The sequence below is a fragment of the Marmota marmota genome, unplaced genomic scaffold, assembly GCF_001458135.2.
Source record: "Marmota marmota marmota unplaced genomic scaffold, marMar, whole genome shotgun sequence".
Taxonomy (NCBI): Eukaryota; Metazoa; Chordata; class Mammalia; order Rodentia; family Sciuridae; genus Marmota; species Marmota marmota.
This window is the reverse complement of record NW_026000205.1, coordinates 8,734,482-8,749,626: the sequence shown is the minus strand read 5'-3', so window position 1 is coordinate 8,749,626 and position 15,145 is coordinate 8,734,482. Positions and strand designations below refer to the sequence as shown.

The following is a 15,145-nucleotide window of genomic DNA, read 5'->3' as shown; positions in this document are numbered from 1 at the left end:
TATTTTTTTTTTTTCCAAAAGAAACTAACTTTATTTTTAGAACCACACACGCCAAACAAAACAGCCTCTCAGGAAAAACCCTCAGAGCCCAACTGCCACCACCGGCTTTCCACAAGCCTCTCTCTCCCCCACAAGCTTCTCTCCACCTCCCACAATCCTCCTGCTCTTGAGGCCGATTGGCTGGGTCACATGGGCGGAGCCAAAAAAGTCCTCCAATGAGCAGCTCCGTGGTCTGAAAGGGCAGGGAAACAGCCCAATGAGCATCACCGCAGAGGAGCCAATCAGCTAGATGTTGCTGGGGCGAGGAGCCAATCAGCTAGATGTTGCTGGGGCCGCTGTGAGCCAATCATCAGCCGGCAGCTGGAAGTTTGCTGGCAGCTGGAAGTTTGCTGAGGCCTCTTCAGCTGTGGCTCTCAACACTGAGCTACATGACCACCCTTTTTAAAAATTTTGAGACCGGTCTCACTAAGCTGCCAAGGTTGGCCTCAAACTTGGGGTCCTCCAGCCTTAGCCTCTGAGTCACTGGGATCAGACATGCACCTCTGCACCCAGACTGTGTCCCCGGCCCCCCAAAATTAATATGCTAAAATCCTAAATCTCAACGTGAAGGTATTAGAGGCGGGGCCTTTGGGAAGTCCTGAGGAGCGCAGTTAGTGCCCTTGTAAAAGGGATCACAGAAGCTCCTTCCCCTCCCACCACGAGGACGCCGAAGATGACATCTACGAACCAGACACCAAATCTGCTGGTGCCTTGACCTTGAACTTTCCAGTCTCCAAAACTGAGAAACAAATCTGTTTATATAAGCCCCCAGGTCTGTGTGTTGTTACAGCATCCCAGACTACAGCAGTGAGTTGTAAATTAACATTTAGGTTTCTAAACTAACACTCCAAAAAATCACAGTATGATGTGCGTGACATAAAGTTTACCATTTTACCATTTAGAAGTGTACGGCTGAGTGAGGTTAAGTACACTGTGGAGGTGCCATCGCCATCGTCCAGCTCTAGAATGGCTCCATTTTTCCCAACTGAAACCCTGTCACCCTTGAACAGGGACTCCCCAGCCCAGCCCTACCCCAGGCCCAGTCTCTGTGAGGTATTCCAGGTATTTCACAGAAGTGGAAAAAAATGCAACAGTTGCCCTTTTGTCCTGAGCAGAATGTCTTCAAGGACCTCCTGGGCCGTGGCATGGGTCAGGATTTCCTTTTTAAGGATGCGTGAAATCCCACAGCGCGTGCAAGTCTCACTTCCTTTCTCACTCATTCATGGAGGGACACTCAGTTGCTTCTACCTCACTGCTCCTGTCAATAATGCTGCTGTGAACACGAGTGAACAAATATGTGTCTGAGCTTTCAGTTCTTTTAGATAATCACCCAGAAGTAGAACGGCTGGACCACGTGGTAATTCTGTATTAACTTTTTGAAAACTGGCAACAGGACCGTGGCAGCTCACTGTTTTACACTTCTATCTGCAATGTAGAGGACTCTAATTCCTCCTAACATAATTCTTGACAATGTTTATTTTTCTGTCCCCCACCCCATGATGGAGAAATGGAAAATGCTCTCTCTACCCTGAGCTCCACCCCAGTCCTATTTTGTTCTTAAACAGCCATCCTAAAGGGCATCTGTCCACTTTCTGCTTTTATAACAAAATACCAGAGGCTAGGTCATGTATAACAGAAAGCAGATCATGGTTTCAGAGGCTGGAAGTCCAAAATCAGATGACAGCATCTGTCGAGGGCCTTGAGCTGTGGCACAACTTGGCAGGAAAGTAGAAGGGCGAGTGGGTGTGAGTGAGACAAACGGGAGCGGTGGCCTGTCTTTATAAACACCACTCTCAAGGGCTGGGGCTGGGGCTCAGCGGTAGAGCGCCTGCCTCGCACATGTGAGGCATTGGGTTTGATCCTCAGCACCACATAAAAATAAATAAGCAAAATAAAGAAATTGTGTCCATGGATAACTAAAAAATATTTTAAAAAACCACTCTCACGTCAGGCTCAGTGGCTCACGCCTGTAATCCCAGCCGCTCTGGAGGCTGAAACGGGAGGATTACCGGTTCAAAGCGAGCCTCAGCAACAGGGAGGCACTAAGCAATTAAGTGAGACCCTATCTCTAAATAAAATACAAAATAGGGCCGAGGATGTGGCTTAGTGGTTGAGTGTCCCTAAATTCAATCCCAGGTACCTCTCCCCCGGCAAAAAAAACAAAAAACAAAAAACTACTCTCAAGATAACTGACCCATTCTGGAGGGAAAAGTATTAATCCCCCTTAATGTCATTGCCTCTGAAAGTTCCCCCTACCTCTTAACGCTGTTATACTCAGGATGAATTTGCACCATGAGTTTTGGAGGAAACAAACCACATCCAGATCATAGCAGGGTTTAATCAATCACTTTAAAAACAAAAGTGAATTAAAAAAAAAAATTTCTTCACACATGCTAAGAACAGAAAACTTTGGTTTCAATTGTGGGTGTGTGAAATGTATTTCTTACTTTTGGCCACAAAGACTGGAAAACCCTACCAAAGATTGTGACACTCTAAGTTACCTTCCATTACGCATTGGCTCTTGTAAACACTGGTCCCTCCACTTGGAACACACCTGTTCCCTCAATTTCTGGATCTCACGCAATCCACTAATCTTTACCTAATGCCACCCACCTCCTGAGCCCTCTCAGACATGCTCTACTTTGCCTCCACAGCACTTATCACAGATTATAATTACGTATTTATAACTGTATGTGAAATACTTCTTTAACTAGACTGAACTCGGATCATCTTACTCATGGGAGAGAATAATGGAGCAAAGACTGGATTCTGGAGTCAAGACAACACAGGTTTGGGGCTGGGCTTGTAGCTCAGTGGTAGAGCGCTTACCAAGCACATGTGAGGCATTGGGCTCGATCCTCAGCACCACATATAAAATAAAATAAAGGTACTGTGTCCAACTACAACTAAAAATTTTTTAAAAGATGAAGCTGGGGATATAGCTCAGTTGGTAGAGTGCTTGCCTCCCATGCACAAGGCCTGGATTCGATCCCCAGCACCACCAAAAAAAAAAAAAAAAAAAGAAGAACACGACACAAAATTCCCTCCCACTCTGTCACTTACCAACATCATGATCTTGGGCAAGTTCACCTCTCTGAGCCTTAGTTTCCCCTCTGATGTAATCAGGAAAATAACAGCACTTAGTTCATAGGGCTGTTGCAAAATTAAGTGAGGCTAAAGTCTAAAAACCATTTAGAACAGGCTAGTAAAGAATCCAAGAAAGGCTGGTAAGACTTGGGGACCTCATTATATTCAGCCCACCTCTAGATATACGGTGACCCTGGTTCTAGTTTCCTAGCATGTAATGTTATACAAGTGCGAGTGACGTTAGTATTTATTCACCGCCTTTTCTCAACGCCTGGAACACTGAAACGCAGTAGGCGCTTCTTAAAACACCTGCTCAATGAAACCATTCATTCATTCTTTGGTTTGGAACCAGGGACTAAACCCAGGGGCACTCACCACTGAGTCACATCAGCTCTGTTTATGTTTTTGAGATAGGGTCTTGTTGATTAGCACCGTGCTAAACTGCTGAGGCTGGCTTTGAACTCGCGATCCCCCTGATACCCCTGCCTCCAAGCCGCGGGGATCGCAGGCGTGCACCATCGCGCCCAGGGAAGCGTCCATTCTTAAACTCTATTCACCTGCTCGTTCCTCGCTCTCTCCAAGAGCTTCACCCCTCATCCCCATCTGACTCACACCCCGTTCCTAATTTTCTTTGCGGACTTAGAGCAAGCCCGGCGAGAGGCTGGACTACAGAGGGTCCTGGTAATAGTCAATTCCTAGAGCACAGTGGGAACCCAGCGCACATTACGAAACAGACGCAAGATGGCACAGAAAGCATCTGTGGCATATAGTAAGGTCTTAACATATAGCAGGGACAAGCGCCACATAAGTGAGTGCCAAGCACAACATACTGGCTAAACTCGAAAAGAAACTAAAAATTCCTGCAAATAGCTGCCCCCGGCGCCCCCTAGCCACCGAAAGCACGTCTTGCAAGCCCAGTCAGCTGGCGCAAGCGCACTCACGATCGCGGGCAGATCAGCCGGCCGCAGCTCCCCCTTGCGGAGGTCCAGGGCACGCGCCACCTCTTCTGGGCATGCGCACAGAGGCTCCATATCCAGCTGAGGGAGAGCGCTGTAGCCCTCGCGCGCGTGCTCGTACAGAAGGTTCCGGTCTGGTTTCTCTGCAGCGAAACTCCTCCTTGGGTTCTGGCTGGAGACACAGTTTCCCTGGGGCCGAAGCCCTCGACGAGCCAACAAAGGCCACAAACGCCGAGCCATGGACGCAGCCATCTTGGACTGGGAACAAAGAGTCACACACTCTTTATCCCGCCCACTCCGCATTTACACCAATTAAAAAGCAGCTCTACTGCTCGGGATGAGCCAATCAGACTCTGGAAGAGATTATCTTTCCAGTGCCTTAAAAACTGTTCAATGGGAAACGTGGACTGGGATAGACTCTTCTGTGGTCCAATCATCGTCTGAGCCCCACCCCGCCAGGGACGAATGAGCCAATCACTGCCTCGGTAGCACCCGGAAAGGGCTTGAGGCATTGTTCAGCGTGTCTGCGGACGGTGCGAGGGTCCGTGAGGTCAGTGCAGTCCTTAGCTCTTGCCAGCCTCCCCGGCCCAGTTTCCCCTTTCCTTCTGCATGCGGACGAGGGCGTCTGGGTCCCGGGGATCCTGGTCAGAGCGAGGCTAAATTTGCGAAAGGACTCTGGCTGTGTGGTTAGACCTTTAGAGGAGGCTCCTTAGGTTCTGAGAGCGGGACTGGGAGAGTCTGACACCTTTTGCGACTACGGCCACTTTATCCTCCTTTCTGAGTCTCTTAATCCCTAACACAGGGACCCACCAAGCGGCAGGATGTCCTGGTCACATCTTCTCCGTGGTCTCAACATGGCCTTAAGTCGTGGTAAGTTGGGGGCTTGGGCTGCAGGGACAGAGTTCTCCTCCTTGGGACTTGAGCACCTCTGTCAGAGCCCCGATGGAATCAGTGAGTTTAAATCAGTTCGTACCTGGTCCGTTTCTGGGGGGGGATGTGGGTGCAAGAGCAAGAGGTGGTGGGAGGTAGATGCACTGATGTTTACTATGACTATTACAGTCATGCCCCGCATAACGACGTTGAGGACCATATACGCAGTGGTGATCCCATTAGATTATATTGCCCAGTGATGTCCTAGCCTTCTTAGTTTAAGAACAACATAAGATCGCACAACAAGGAAATTGGCTACGATTTGGGGCGCTGAGGCATACACCTGTAAGCCCAGAGACTTGGAAGGCTGAGGCAGGAGGATCCTGAATACAAAGCTAGCCTCAGCAATTTAGCGAGGCCCTGAGCAATTTACTGAGACCCTGTCTCAGAATAAAACATAAAAAGGGATGGGATGTGGCTCAGTAGTTGAGCACCCCAGGCTCAGTCGTTGGTACCAATGGGAAGAATAAGTGGCCAATGTCTTCTCACTTAAGTTCACCTGACTCTATTTGTTCCTTCTGCAAGTTATTATTAAATACCTCTCATGGGTTAGACATCCAAGCAAGGCCTTTAGCCATTCATTCAATTGATGTTTATCCTGAGCCTACTAGGTGCCAAGCACTGAAGGAATTTCTCAGGCATCCTGCCCTCTGAGACATTTCATTCACCTATTTACTCTGCCAACTTTTCTTAAGCCCCTCTGTTTGCCATTCCCCGAAGATCACAAAGGTGGGCAGGACAGGCCTGCTCCCTGCCTTGGGAATCAGAGCTAGCTGGAAATGCATTGATTCGTGGTAGTTTCATACACACTACTGAGGAGGGAGACATGATCATAGTGCCCAGGAAGCAGATGAGGAAACCGAGGCACTGTCAGGCCAAGAATCTTGCTCAAGGACTCATCACTAGGCAGTCACTTCTAGAAATGACTCATTCCTTTTGAGGATTCTGCTGTCACTTTTTTTTTTTTTTTAAGTTATAGATGGACATATTCCCTTTATTTTATTTATTTATTTTTCTATGGTGCTGAGGATCAAGCCCAGTGCCTCACATGTGCTAGCTAGGCAAGCCACTCTGCCACTGAGCTACACAGCCCTCTACTGTCACTCTTACAGAAGGAGATATGGGAGTTGACAAGAGGCCAAGGGCCTGCTGGATATGTAGTGTGAAGTTGTGATGCTGATGGGGTATCTATGCTAGTGACAGAGAGGAAGAGGAGGTGGATAGATGTATGACACTGTAACCTCAGCCCAAGAACTTGCACAGGGCCCAGTGCTCCCCATTGCTGCTATGTCTGTATTATTGGGGCCAAGACATAGTAGGTGCTCAGTGAAATTTTGTTTCTGAGAAGCCAGTTGTCTTTGAATCTTCTTATATCCTACATCGAGTCTATGAGTAAATCCTGGTGGTCTTCATTGGAAATATATCTACCTCCCCTACCACCTGCCTTTTCTTAGACTACATCACAGTCACAATGGTCTCCTCTTTGTTGGTGTTGGGGACGTGGCTGGAGCAGCATGAGAAAATGAGCCAGTGGGCAGAGAAGTAATGGGCAGATTGTACCTTGTGGGTCACCTTTCCCCGATGGCGATGGAGCCACCGCAGGGATCTGAATAGGGGAGGGATATGAGCTACTCGCATTGTGACTCCCCCTGGTTGTGTGCTCAGGAACAGGCTGAAGATGCAGGGAGACCTGGGAGCGGGAGAGGTGCGATTAGCCCAGGCTGAGGACGAGGCTGGGGCAGACTCAGATGGGCGCGGGCAGGAGGGAGAGAGCTGGTGGGTTCTGACCTGAGGTGAAGGCAGAACTTCCAGGGTGTACCCACAGGTTGGGCAGGGGTTTAAGAGGGTCACAACACCTCCAGGAATACCCAGAGGGCTGCGGCAGTGATGGCACAAGTGTCTGTCCCTGCAATACGGTGTAAGTGCTCGTGCTCCGTGTCACCATGTCTAAGCAGCATTCAGGTGAGCGCCTTTTTTGAAGAATATCATGAGTTAATTTATGTAAAATGCTTAAAACAATTTCATGGGAGGTGGTTGCTCAGTAAATAGCTGTCATCTCTGTTGTCCCTAATGCCCCCAGAGGTAAGCCAGTGTGGCCAGGTAAAGTGCTTGGGCGGATGCCAGGACACCAGCGTGGAGTTAGGATGCTGTCATCTGTGTGCTGGGGTGATAACCCCTTTCCACTCTCCCCGCTGTATCTTTCCAGGCCTGGCCCTGGTACCCCAGCTCTGCGCCACCCGCCCCATGGCTACACTGAACCAGATGCACCGTCTGGGGCCCCCAAAGCGCCCGCCCCTGCGCCTGGGCCCCACGGAAGGCCGGCCTCAGCTGAAGGGCGTTGTTCTGCGCACGTTCATCCGCAAGCCCAAGAAGCCCAACTCCGCCAACCGCAAGTGCTGCCGCGTCCGGCTCAGCACAGGCCGCGAGGCTGTCTGCTTTATCCCCGGGGAGGGCCACAACCTGCAGGAGCACCACGTTGTCCTTGTGCAGGGTGGCCGCACCCAAGACCTGCCAGGAGTTAAGCTCAAAGTTGTGCGGGGCAAGTATGACTGTGGCCACGTGCAGAAGAAGAAGTGACCAACCAGTGCGCTGAGGCCTGGGCACCTGCAGAACAGGGACGTTCCTTGTGGGATCTCCAGCGGGTCCTTCAAAGTCAGCTCTTCCTGTTCTAGAGGCAGCTGGTCCTGGGTTCAAAGCCCAGCTCTGCCTCTTCCTTCAGGAGCACCATAGCCCATAAGGTTCCCTGGGTGCTGTCAGCACCCTTGGCTTCTGTGTTTAGAGTTGGCCTGAGGGGCCTCTTCTGCCATCACCTGGGAAGCACACAGGTCCCCACCTTTCTGCAGCATCTGCCCTCTCACTGTGGCCCTGGCAGCTGCCATCCTTTCTGGGCCTCAGTTTGCTCTTCCAAAAAATAATCCCATTTGCAGTATCCCCTCCGTTTCGTTTGGTGAAGATTAAACTACATGCCTCTGTGTACAGTGCATGTGTGTAGGGCTGTTTTAAGCTTTGAAGTCAAATAGGCAGCACTGAAACCCTTCCCACAGGTCGAGCGAGGGGCAGGGCACAGACAGCCCCACCCTCGAGCGTGGGCACTAGGCAGTGGCAGCCACTCATTGAGGTTGAAGGGTGCTGAAAGGGTTTAACAGCCCCTCAGAGTTCAGCAGAGCATCTTGCTGGGTCTGTAGACAGTATGCTGCCTGGTTCATGAATTGCTAACAAAAGCCAGTTACATCTTTAAAAAAGAAAAAGGATTAAACGGGGTGTGCTGCCTGATTCCATGTAGTGACTCACACGCCTGGGTTCAACCTATAGCGGGCCCCCCCTCTGGGCCTCTGTTTCCAAATGGCATTGACAGCAAGATACGGACTCATGGGATCGCAGGCCTGGCCATATTTGAATTTAAGCTGTGGGAGTTGTGTTTTCGTCCCTGGGCTCTGCAGCCCAGGCCTCCCCTGCACGGGCCTGGTGAGCTATAATAATAGGTCATTTAAATGGCATTGATAAGGACACCTGCTGAGAGCTGTTGGGAAGACCCCTGAGGGCAGAACTGGGAGCCACTCAGCTGTAGCCCTCTGGGTTCTGGAAGCTCATCTTTGTGCCAGAAGCATGCACAAAGATTGTAAACATGAAACTACGGGTCCTTTAAAAGACCAGAGCTGGAGATGAACCATTATACTGATTATAGACAAAAAACACCTGTTACCTCATGTTTAGCACCAATTTTATTGAGCTGGTTGGTTGGTTGACCATGCCCGGAAATGAGGAAAGAGCTCCTGGCACACCTTGCTCAAGAAGTCTCTATACAAGATGGTGTGAGTGCAGGGAAGGAGGGTGGATCCGGCTGGAGCTGAGGGCAGGGACCTGGCCCCAGGGGAGGTGCTGATGGGCAGCGGGGTGGACATTGCTCAGCAGTGGCGGGTTCACAGCCCCACAGCTGGATCCTGGAGACTCCCCAAACCACAATGGGATTTCTTTGAGGTCTTTGCTGGTCTCCAGGTCAGATGCTCTGAACGGCCTCCTCTCCCTGCCAGCAGTCAGCTCACCCCAAAACACGCAGACCAGTCACCAGGGAATGGTTTACCCACTGACATCACATGAGGAAATAATTTATAGACATGAACCAACTAAATGTCAGTTACTTTTACGACATCCCCAGCTGGGGAGCTGAGGAAGCTCTAAGGAGCCCCCTGGGTCCCTGGTTTGTCACACAGCATGAGGACCGCCATGCTGAAACAGCAGCAAGTGGGTTACGGGAGGTGTGCCCTGAACAAGCTACACGGGACCCCCACTGTCCCTGAGTATCCTCTGGCTCTGGGATGTGAAGCCACCCTTGATTTTGACAGCATCCAGCAGGTGGCAGTGCAGTCTGGACTGCGGGGTCAGGCTGGTCACTAGGACGGGCGGATCCTGATTCTCACGCTGGAGTGGGTCACCAGGGCACCGTAGTGTCCTACCCATGAACGCATGTCTCTCCCGTACTGCTCAAAAGACACGTAGCGGATGCCCTTGCCAAAGTTGGTGAAGACATGGGAGACCTGCGGGAGGAGAAGGAGGGGTCCTGTGCTCGCCTCTTCCTCGCCTCAGCAGGTGTTCCCGAATACCCAGCAGGCACCTGTGGGCCCTGCTGGGGGTGCTGGGGAACAGCAGTGAGGCCAGCAGCAAAAAAGACAAGCACACAGGGTAAGGACTGGGGTTCACCTTAATAGCACCCTGCAAACAGTAGGCGCTCAATGTTTGTTGAAGGCTGTTGTGCTAATACATCTGCAAACATCCTGGAACGAGGCCTGGGATGTGACGTAAAAGGGTTCAGAAACCGTCAGCTATTACTACTGGTGTCCAGCCGATGACAGCGGAGAAGGGAAGCCCCGCAGGGTGACAGGTTGGACGGGTGGGCCTTGGAGGGAGGGGGTCGAGGGTGAGGGGAAGGCGCTCTGGACCCACCTGTCGGCAGCTCCTCTCAGTCCATTGAAGGACCGGGTTGGGGGACGCTGAGAACTTGACCACTTCGTTTTCATACATGTCCAGGAGGCGGACCCGAAGCCGGTAGATGCAGCCGCAGTTTTCTCGGGCGCCCCACCTGCCGGGTGGCAGTGAGCCTTGATTCTCCTGCAACCCAGCCAGCTCCTTCTGGGTTGGGCATCAAGGAGGGAGGCTGAGGCTGGTTTTCTCTGCACCCAGATGAGGGTCCTACGCACCTACACGGCTTGGGCATCTCCAGGGGCGGAGCCTGGTCCTGGGATGGAGCCAGATTCCGTGGGGGGAGCTTGGGTGCCCCCGGAGTGGAGTGGAACCTGGAGGGCCGTGTGTGTGTGTGTGTGTGTGTGTGTGTGTGTGTGTGTGTTGGGGGGGGGGCTACACTAGGGTGTGTGGGCTGTGACGTCCTGGGCCCCAGCCACAACCTAGGGGAGGAGCCCGAAGATCTGGAGAAAGAACTGGAGCCCCAGGGAAGAGAGGGAGTGCTGTGCGGGGAACCTGGGTGCTCTGGAAGGAGGCAGCTCGTGTACGCTCATGGTCCCCACCCTAACTGTGCTTCCTCTGAATGTCAGTTCTTAGGGCATCGCAGTCTTTCAGAAGCCTTGGACCTTAGGGTCAACGCAGAGTTGGGGATGATGGTGACATCAGACCAGTTGCTGGACTCATGTGAACAACCCAGGGGTCTGCTGGGAAGAGGGTGGGGAGGCGGGCATAGCCGGTGCCTTGGGCTCACCAAGGGTCCTCCCCTCCCTGGCTGTGCAACTACGACAGTCTCACTTCACCCGAAGAGTGTGCATTTCCAGCCAGACCTCCGATGGAGGCCTGAACTGAGGTCTTGCTGCGCCACCACCGTGGCTCACCTCCGTGGCTCCAGGACAGACTGCTACTCCACTCACCAGTCGGCCACGCAGATCTCGATCTGGGCGCTGTCCAGCAGCTCCTGCCACACGCCCTCCATCACCAGGTCCACAAGCTGCCTCTTGAAGCACCATCTGGGAGGGGAGACGCAGGAGATGGAGCACACAGTGCTGATCTTCAAGCTGCACCTAGAAATCACCTCCTCCAGGACGCTTCCTCGGATCACTGTGCCTAAAGTAGCGGCTCAGGGTTTGCTTTCCAGGATAGGAAGATGCCCGATAGACTGTGTCACTGCGTCACTGTGCTGGGCATCTCTCCTTGTGTCTCAGATCCCCTCCCCTTTTTCCACCCTGTCTGGGCTCCAGGAGGCTGACCTATATACCAGCCTGCCCTGAGTGCTTGTGGGGGACTGGGGTATGAGTGCAAATGGAGGTCACACAGTGGACACACAAGCAGGGAGTTCCTGGGCCTCCTAAAATGTGGGGGCCCACTGGGCATGGTGGTGGGTACCTGTAGTCTTAGCTACTTAGGAGGCAGAGGCAGGAGGATTGCTTGGGCCCAGTTTGAGACCAACCTGAAGTTTGAGACAAGATCCAGTCTCAATTAAAAAGAAAAATAAAAATGTGTGGGGTCCTAGGGCCAAGGTCGCATGATCTTTATGGCATTGTCACCCTTATTTTCTGCTTCCTGATGGTGGGCCAATGGGGTGCTGCAGCAGGAGATGCAAGGAAGGGAACAGAGTAAAAGTCAGGCTAATCCTACGGGGTCCATCCTGAGAGACGGCTGTGTCTCTCAAAGGAAGACACAGCACCTCAGCACCCTCTGCTTACAGCCTTCTCTGTCCTTTTTAATAGCTGCTTCCTCCCTTCCCCTGAAGGCTGGAGGTGGCAATGTCCCTCCTCTTCTTCATTACTAGCCCAGCCCTGGGGTCCGGTAGGATCCCGTGTAGTCTGCCCAATATTTACAAACAGTTCCTTTTCCTAATTTGAATGTAAGATACTAACAGAAATAGTGTAGCCCTCTTTGAGAATACAACAGACATTGATCTGTGGAGCAGAAGAGTGTGAGCGACAGACCTAAGTATATATGCAGACGTCATAAATGATACAGACAGCAACACCATTCTATGGGGAATGGAAGGATTCTGTAGCAGACAGCGCTGGGAAAACTGCCTCAGTATATGGTATGTGGGGAGTTGGTCCTTACATTCAAGAGTAAAGATCTAATGTAAAGAGCTGTGAGGTTACTAGAAGAGAATATAAGAGATATATAAAAGACCATTGTCAAGATCTAGGGTGGGGGGCTGGGATTGTGGCTCAGCAGTAGAGTGCTCCCCTAGCATGGGTGGGACCCGAGTTCGATCCTCAGCACCACATAAGAATAAAGACATTGTGTTGTGTCCATCTACACCTAAAAAATAAATATTAAAAAAAAGATCTAGGGTGGTGAGGAATTGTTTTAAAACAAAATTTCAAGAATACAATTTTTTTTTTTTCAGTTCTGAGTATCAAACCCATGGTCTCATGTATGCTAGGGAGTCGCTCTCTTTCTAAGCTATACCCCCAGCCCAAGAATACATATTCTAAAGCAAAAAGAGAGAGATTAGATCACAAAGAAATAACAGATTTCTGCCAACAAAGAATATAGTTAGAAGAGATGGCAGATTGGGAAAAAATTTCTGCCATTCCCAGAATGGACAAAGGACATCTAGACTACAAGGAATTCCCTCCCTCCCCCTCTTCCTTCCTTCCTTCACTGAGGATTGAACCCAGGGCCATTTAACCACTAAGCCATATCCCCAGCCCTTTTTAAATTTTGAGACAGGGCATCACTAAGTTGCTGAGGCCAGCTTTGAACTTGCCTTCCTCCTGCCTCAGCTTCCCAGGCTGCTGGGATTACAGGCGTGCACCACCACACCCAGCAAGACTACAAGGAATTCTTGCATGTTTTAGGAAAAAGATTTCAGTCCTAATGGAAAATATGAACAGGCAATTTACAAAAGAATGAGTTTTAAAAGCTAGCAAGTACATGAAGACATGCTTCATTATTAGTAAACATAACAATGCAAAGTAAGCAAAGAGCTATCACTTCACCCATATGTAGTGGCAATGACTAAAAAGCTAAGTAATGCCACACGGGAACGTTTACCTAAAGGAAGAGGACAAGCAGAATGAGTATGGGGTGGGGTGAGGGGGCGAGGACAAGAGAGAATCAACTAATTAATCAAATAGTTTTGATGTCTTCATAGTATTTATCATGATCAGAAGCTCTGGGACCATATCACCTGGGTGCAAATCCCAGCTCCATCACTAGATATTAATTTCTCTCTGAGATTCAGTGTCCTATTATAAAGTGTCCCAAGGGTTGTTGGGACAACAACCGTGTCATAGGGTTGTTGCCAAAATTGAGTTACATGTAAAGGGTGTAGCATAGGCTAACCCCTCTAAAATGCGTGTTGTGTTGTTATGTTACTGTTTGTGTTTGTCCCCCCAACTCTACATTTAAAATGAAAAAGAAAAACGGGCACATTGCCAACGTTTCTGATTTTTCCTTGTATCTCTGGCCTACAAAACTGCCTGGAACCTAGTACTTGGCAGGCTTTCAACAAACGTTTCATAAATGGATGAAAGAGGAAAGAGACTGAAGGCAGGAACAAGGATGGTGAATCGGGTCCCTTTCCCTCTTTCGGCCGTTGCCCCACGAACAAGGGTCACTCACTCGAAAGAAGTCACAAAGCAGGTCTGGGAAGGGGCCCCTGGCACCAGTGTCAGGTTCTTTTCCACGGCCCAGCCATTTCCTCCATGCTCCACCTCCCAGCCTCTGAAGCCCTCTGTGAGAACACAACAGAGTTGAATAAAAGACAGCCTCAGGCCAGGTGGCCCGGCAGAGTGCCCCTCATCACCCAACTTGCCCCGCCCACCAGACCTGGCATGTGGTATTCCTCGTCCCACAACCTCGCCACACAGCCCGCCCATCCACTCAGCTTCTCAGCCCCATTCGGTCCTTCCTCCTCGGTCCCGCCCCTGTGTTGCCCTCCCCTCAATCTCTGCAGCTACTGGCACAGCGCGGGTTCCCTCCTCGCCCGCCCACTCTCCGGGTTTCCCGCCCCTGCAAGGTGGTCCAGGCCTCCTATGCAAGCTCCGCCCCCTCCAGCCTTCAATTGGCTTCAGCCCAGCACGCCCCTGGCTCCACTTCCTAGGCCACGCCCACCGGGCTTACCTCTCCAGCTTCCCGACTCAGCCCCGCCTCCTGGGCCCTCCAGCCGCCTTGCCTATTGGTTATATCTCAGGCCCTGCCCACAGCCCTGCCCTGGCCCCGCTCGCCCCTCAGTCTCGCGGGGCCTCACACCCCACAGGTCTCCACAGTCCCCCGCCCCCGGCCCGCCACATCTTCCCGCCCCGCCCGGCCCCGCCCCCGGCCACGCCCCCGCCCCAGGCACGCACGCTCTCCGCAGGAGTTGAAGATGAGGTTGCGGCCGAGGGGCGCCCGCAGGCAGTAGCGCGCCAGGGCGCAGAGCGGGAGCTCTTCTTCGTCGTCGTCGCTTGGTGGGCAGCGCTGGGCCAAGGCGTAGAACGCGCGGCCTTCGGCGCTGCGGTCGCGGGCCAGCTGAAGCAGCCACACGGTGGGCCCGTCTACCACGTCGCGCCAGGCGCGGCACACCGGGCGGCAGCGGGTCACTAAGGCTCGCGGCGGCACGTGGCTCAGCACCTGCACGAGCAGCTCCGGGGGCAGCACATCCAGGGCCACGGGCGGGTCTACGGGCAGCCGCCGCCTCGACGGCCGAGCGCCCATCTCCCGCCGCTGGCGTCCTGCAGGTCCAGAGGGGGCGGCGAGTCAGCGCCAAGGTCATGGGGTCCCTGAGCGACCCAGGGGGCTGCCACGGCCGCGGAAGCTACGAACTCGGTTCCAGCCTCCTGGCTCTGAACATTGATAGAGAAAGAGAGACCCTCACTTCTTCCTCCTTCCTTCTGGGGCAAAAGACCCCTCCCTGCGCCGACTGACTCCATTAGGCCGCTAACCCTAGCTCCCATCCGGGCGCGCACTTGTGCCAGGCAAAGCACTTTATATGACTGTAAGATACAGACCCCTCCCGGCAGAAAACTAACCCCAACCCTCCCTTGACCACTCTCTCCCACCCCGTCCAGCTACAGCTTACTATCCAGGGTCTCATGCATGCTAGGCATGTGCTTTACCTCTGAGCTACATCCCCGGCCCAGCCCCATTTCCTTGTTTCTTTTTATAGTAAAGCTTCTTGCAACTTAGTGAGAGGCCCAGTCTCAAAAAAAAAAAAAAAAAAAAAA

At 52.0% G+C, this 15,145-nt stretch overlaps 3 protein-coding genes across 8 annotated transcripts in view; 1 reads left to right on the top strand and 2 right to left on the bottom strand.

Moving 5' to 3' along the window:
- Sars2 (seryl-tRNA synthetase 2, mitochondrial) overlaps positions 1–4,393 on the bottom strand; it is a 9,786-nt gene extending 5,393 nt beyond the window's left edge. The window contains exon 1 of the mRNA XM_015497048.2: positions 4,068–4,393. Coding sequence (XP_015352534.2) covers positions 4,068–4,385 — 318 coding nt within the window. The 5' untranslated portion in view covers positions 4,386–4,393. The remainder of the gene's footprint in view (positions 1–4,067) is intronic.
- Positions 4,394–4,541: 148 nt separating this feature from the next.
- Positions 4,542–7,993, top strand: Mrps12 (mitochondrial ribosomal protein S12). Of its 2 annotated transcripts, none has more exons than XM_015496881.2 (3): positions 4,542–4,632; positions 4,885–4,952; positions 7,219–7,993. In XM_015496881.2, the coding sequence occupies exons 2-3, from the start codon at positions 4,904–4,906 to the stop codon at positions 7,587–7,589; spliced, it is 420 nt and encodes a 139-aa protein (XP_015352367.1). In that variant the 5' UTR covers positions 4,542–4,632; positions 4,885–4,903; the 3' UTR covers positions 7,590–7,993. The 2 variants fall into 2 exon arrangements, with proteins under 2 accessions (XP_015352367.1, XP_015352368.1); XM_015496882.2 differs by lacking the exon at positions 4,542–4,632 and adding an exon at positions 6,875–6,974 and having other exon boundaries at positions 4,639–4,952.
- A 723-nt stretch (positions 7,994–8,716) lies between these two features.
- Fbxo17 (F-box protein 17) overlaps positions 8,717–15,145 on the bottom strand; it is a 25,678-nt gene continuing 19,249 nt past the window's right edge. For 3 of the 5 annotated variants that reach the window (XM_048790924.1, XM_048790926.1, XM_048790927.1), the window contains 5 exons: positions 14,288–14,653; positions 13,563–13,674; positions 10,883–10,978; positions 9,954–10,092; positions 8,717–9,547 (listed from right to left, as the gene is read on the bottom strand). In XM_048790924.1, coding sequence (XP_048646881.1) covers positions 9,404–9,547; positions 9,954–10,092; positions 10,883–10,978; positions 13,563–13,674; positions 14,288–14,636 — 840 coding nt within the window. In that variant the 5' untranslated portion in view covers positions 14,637–14,653 and the 3' untranslated portion in view covers positions 8,717–9,403. Of the gene's footprint in view, positions 9,548–9,710; positions 9,797–9,953; positions 10,093–10,882; positions 10,979–13,562; positions 13,675–14,287; positions 14,654–15,145 lie in introns of all 5 variants that reach the window. The other 2 variants (XM_048790925.1, XM_015496879.2) reach the window with 2 other exon arrangements.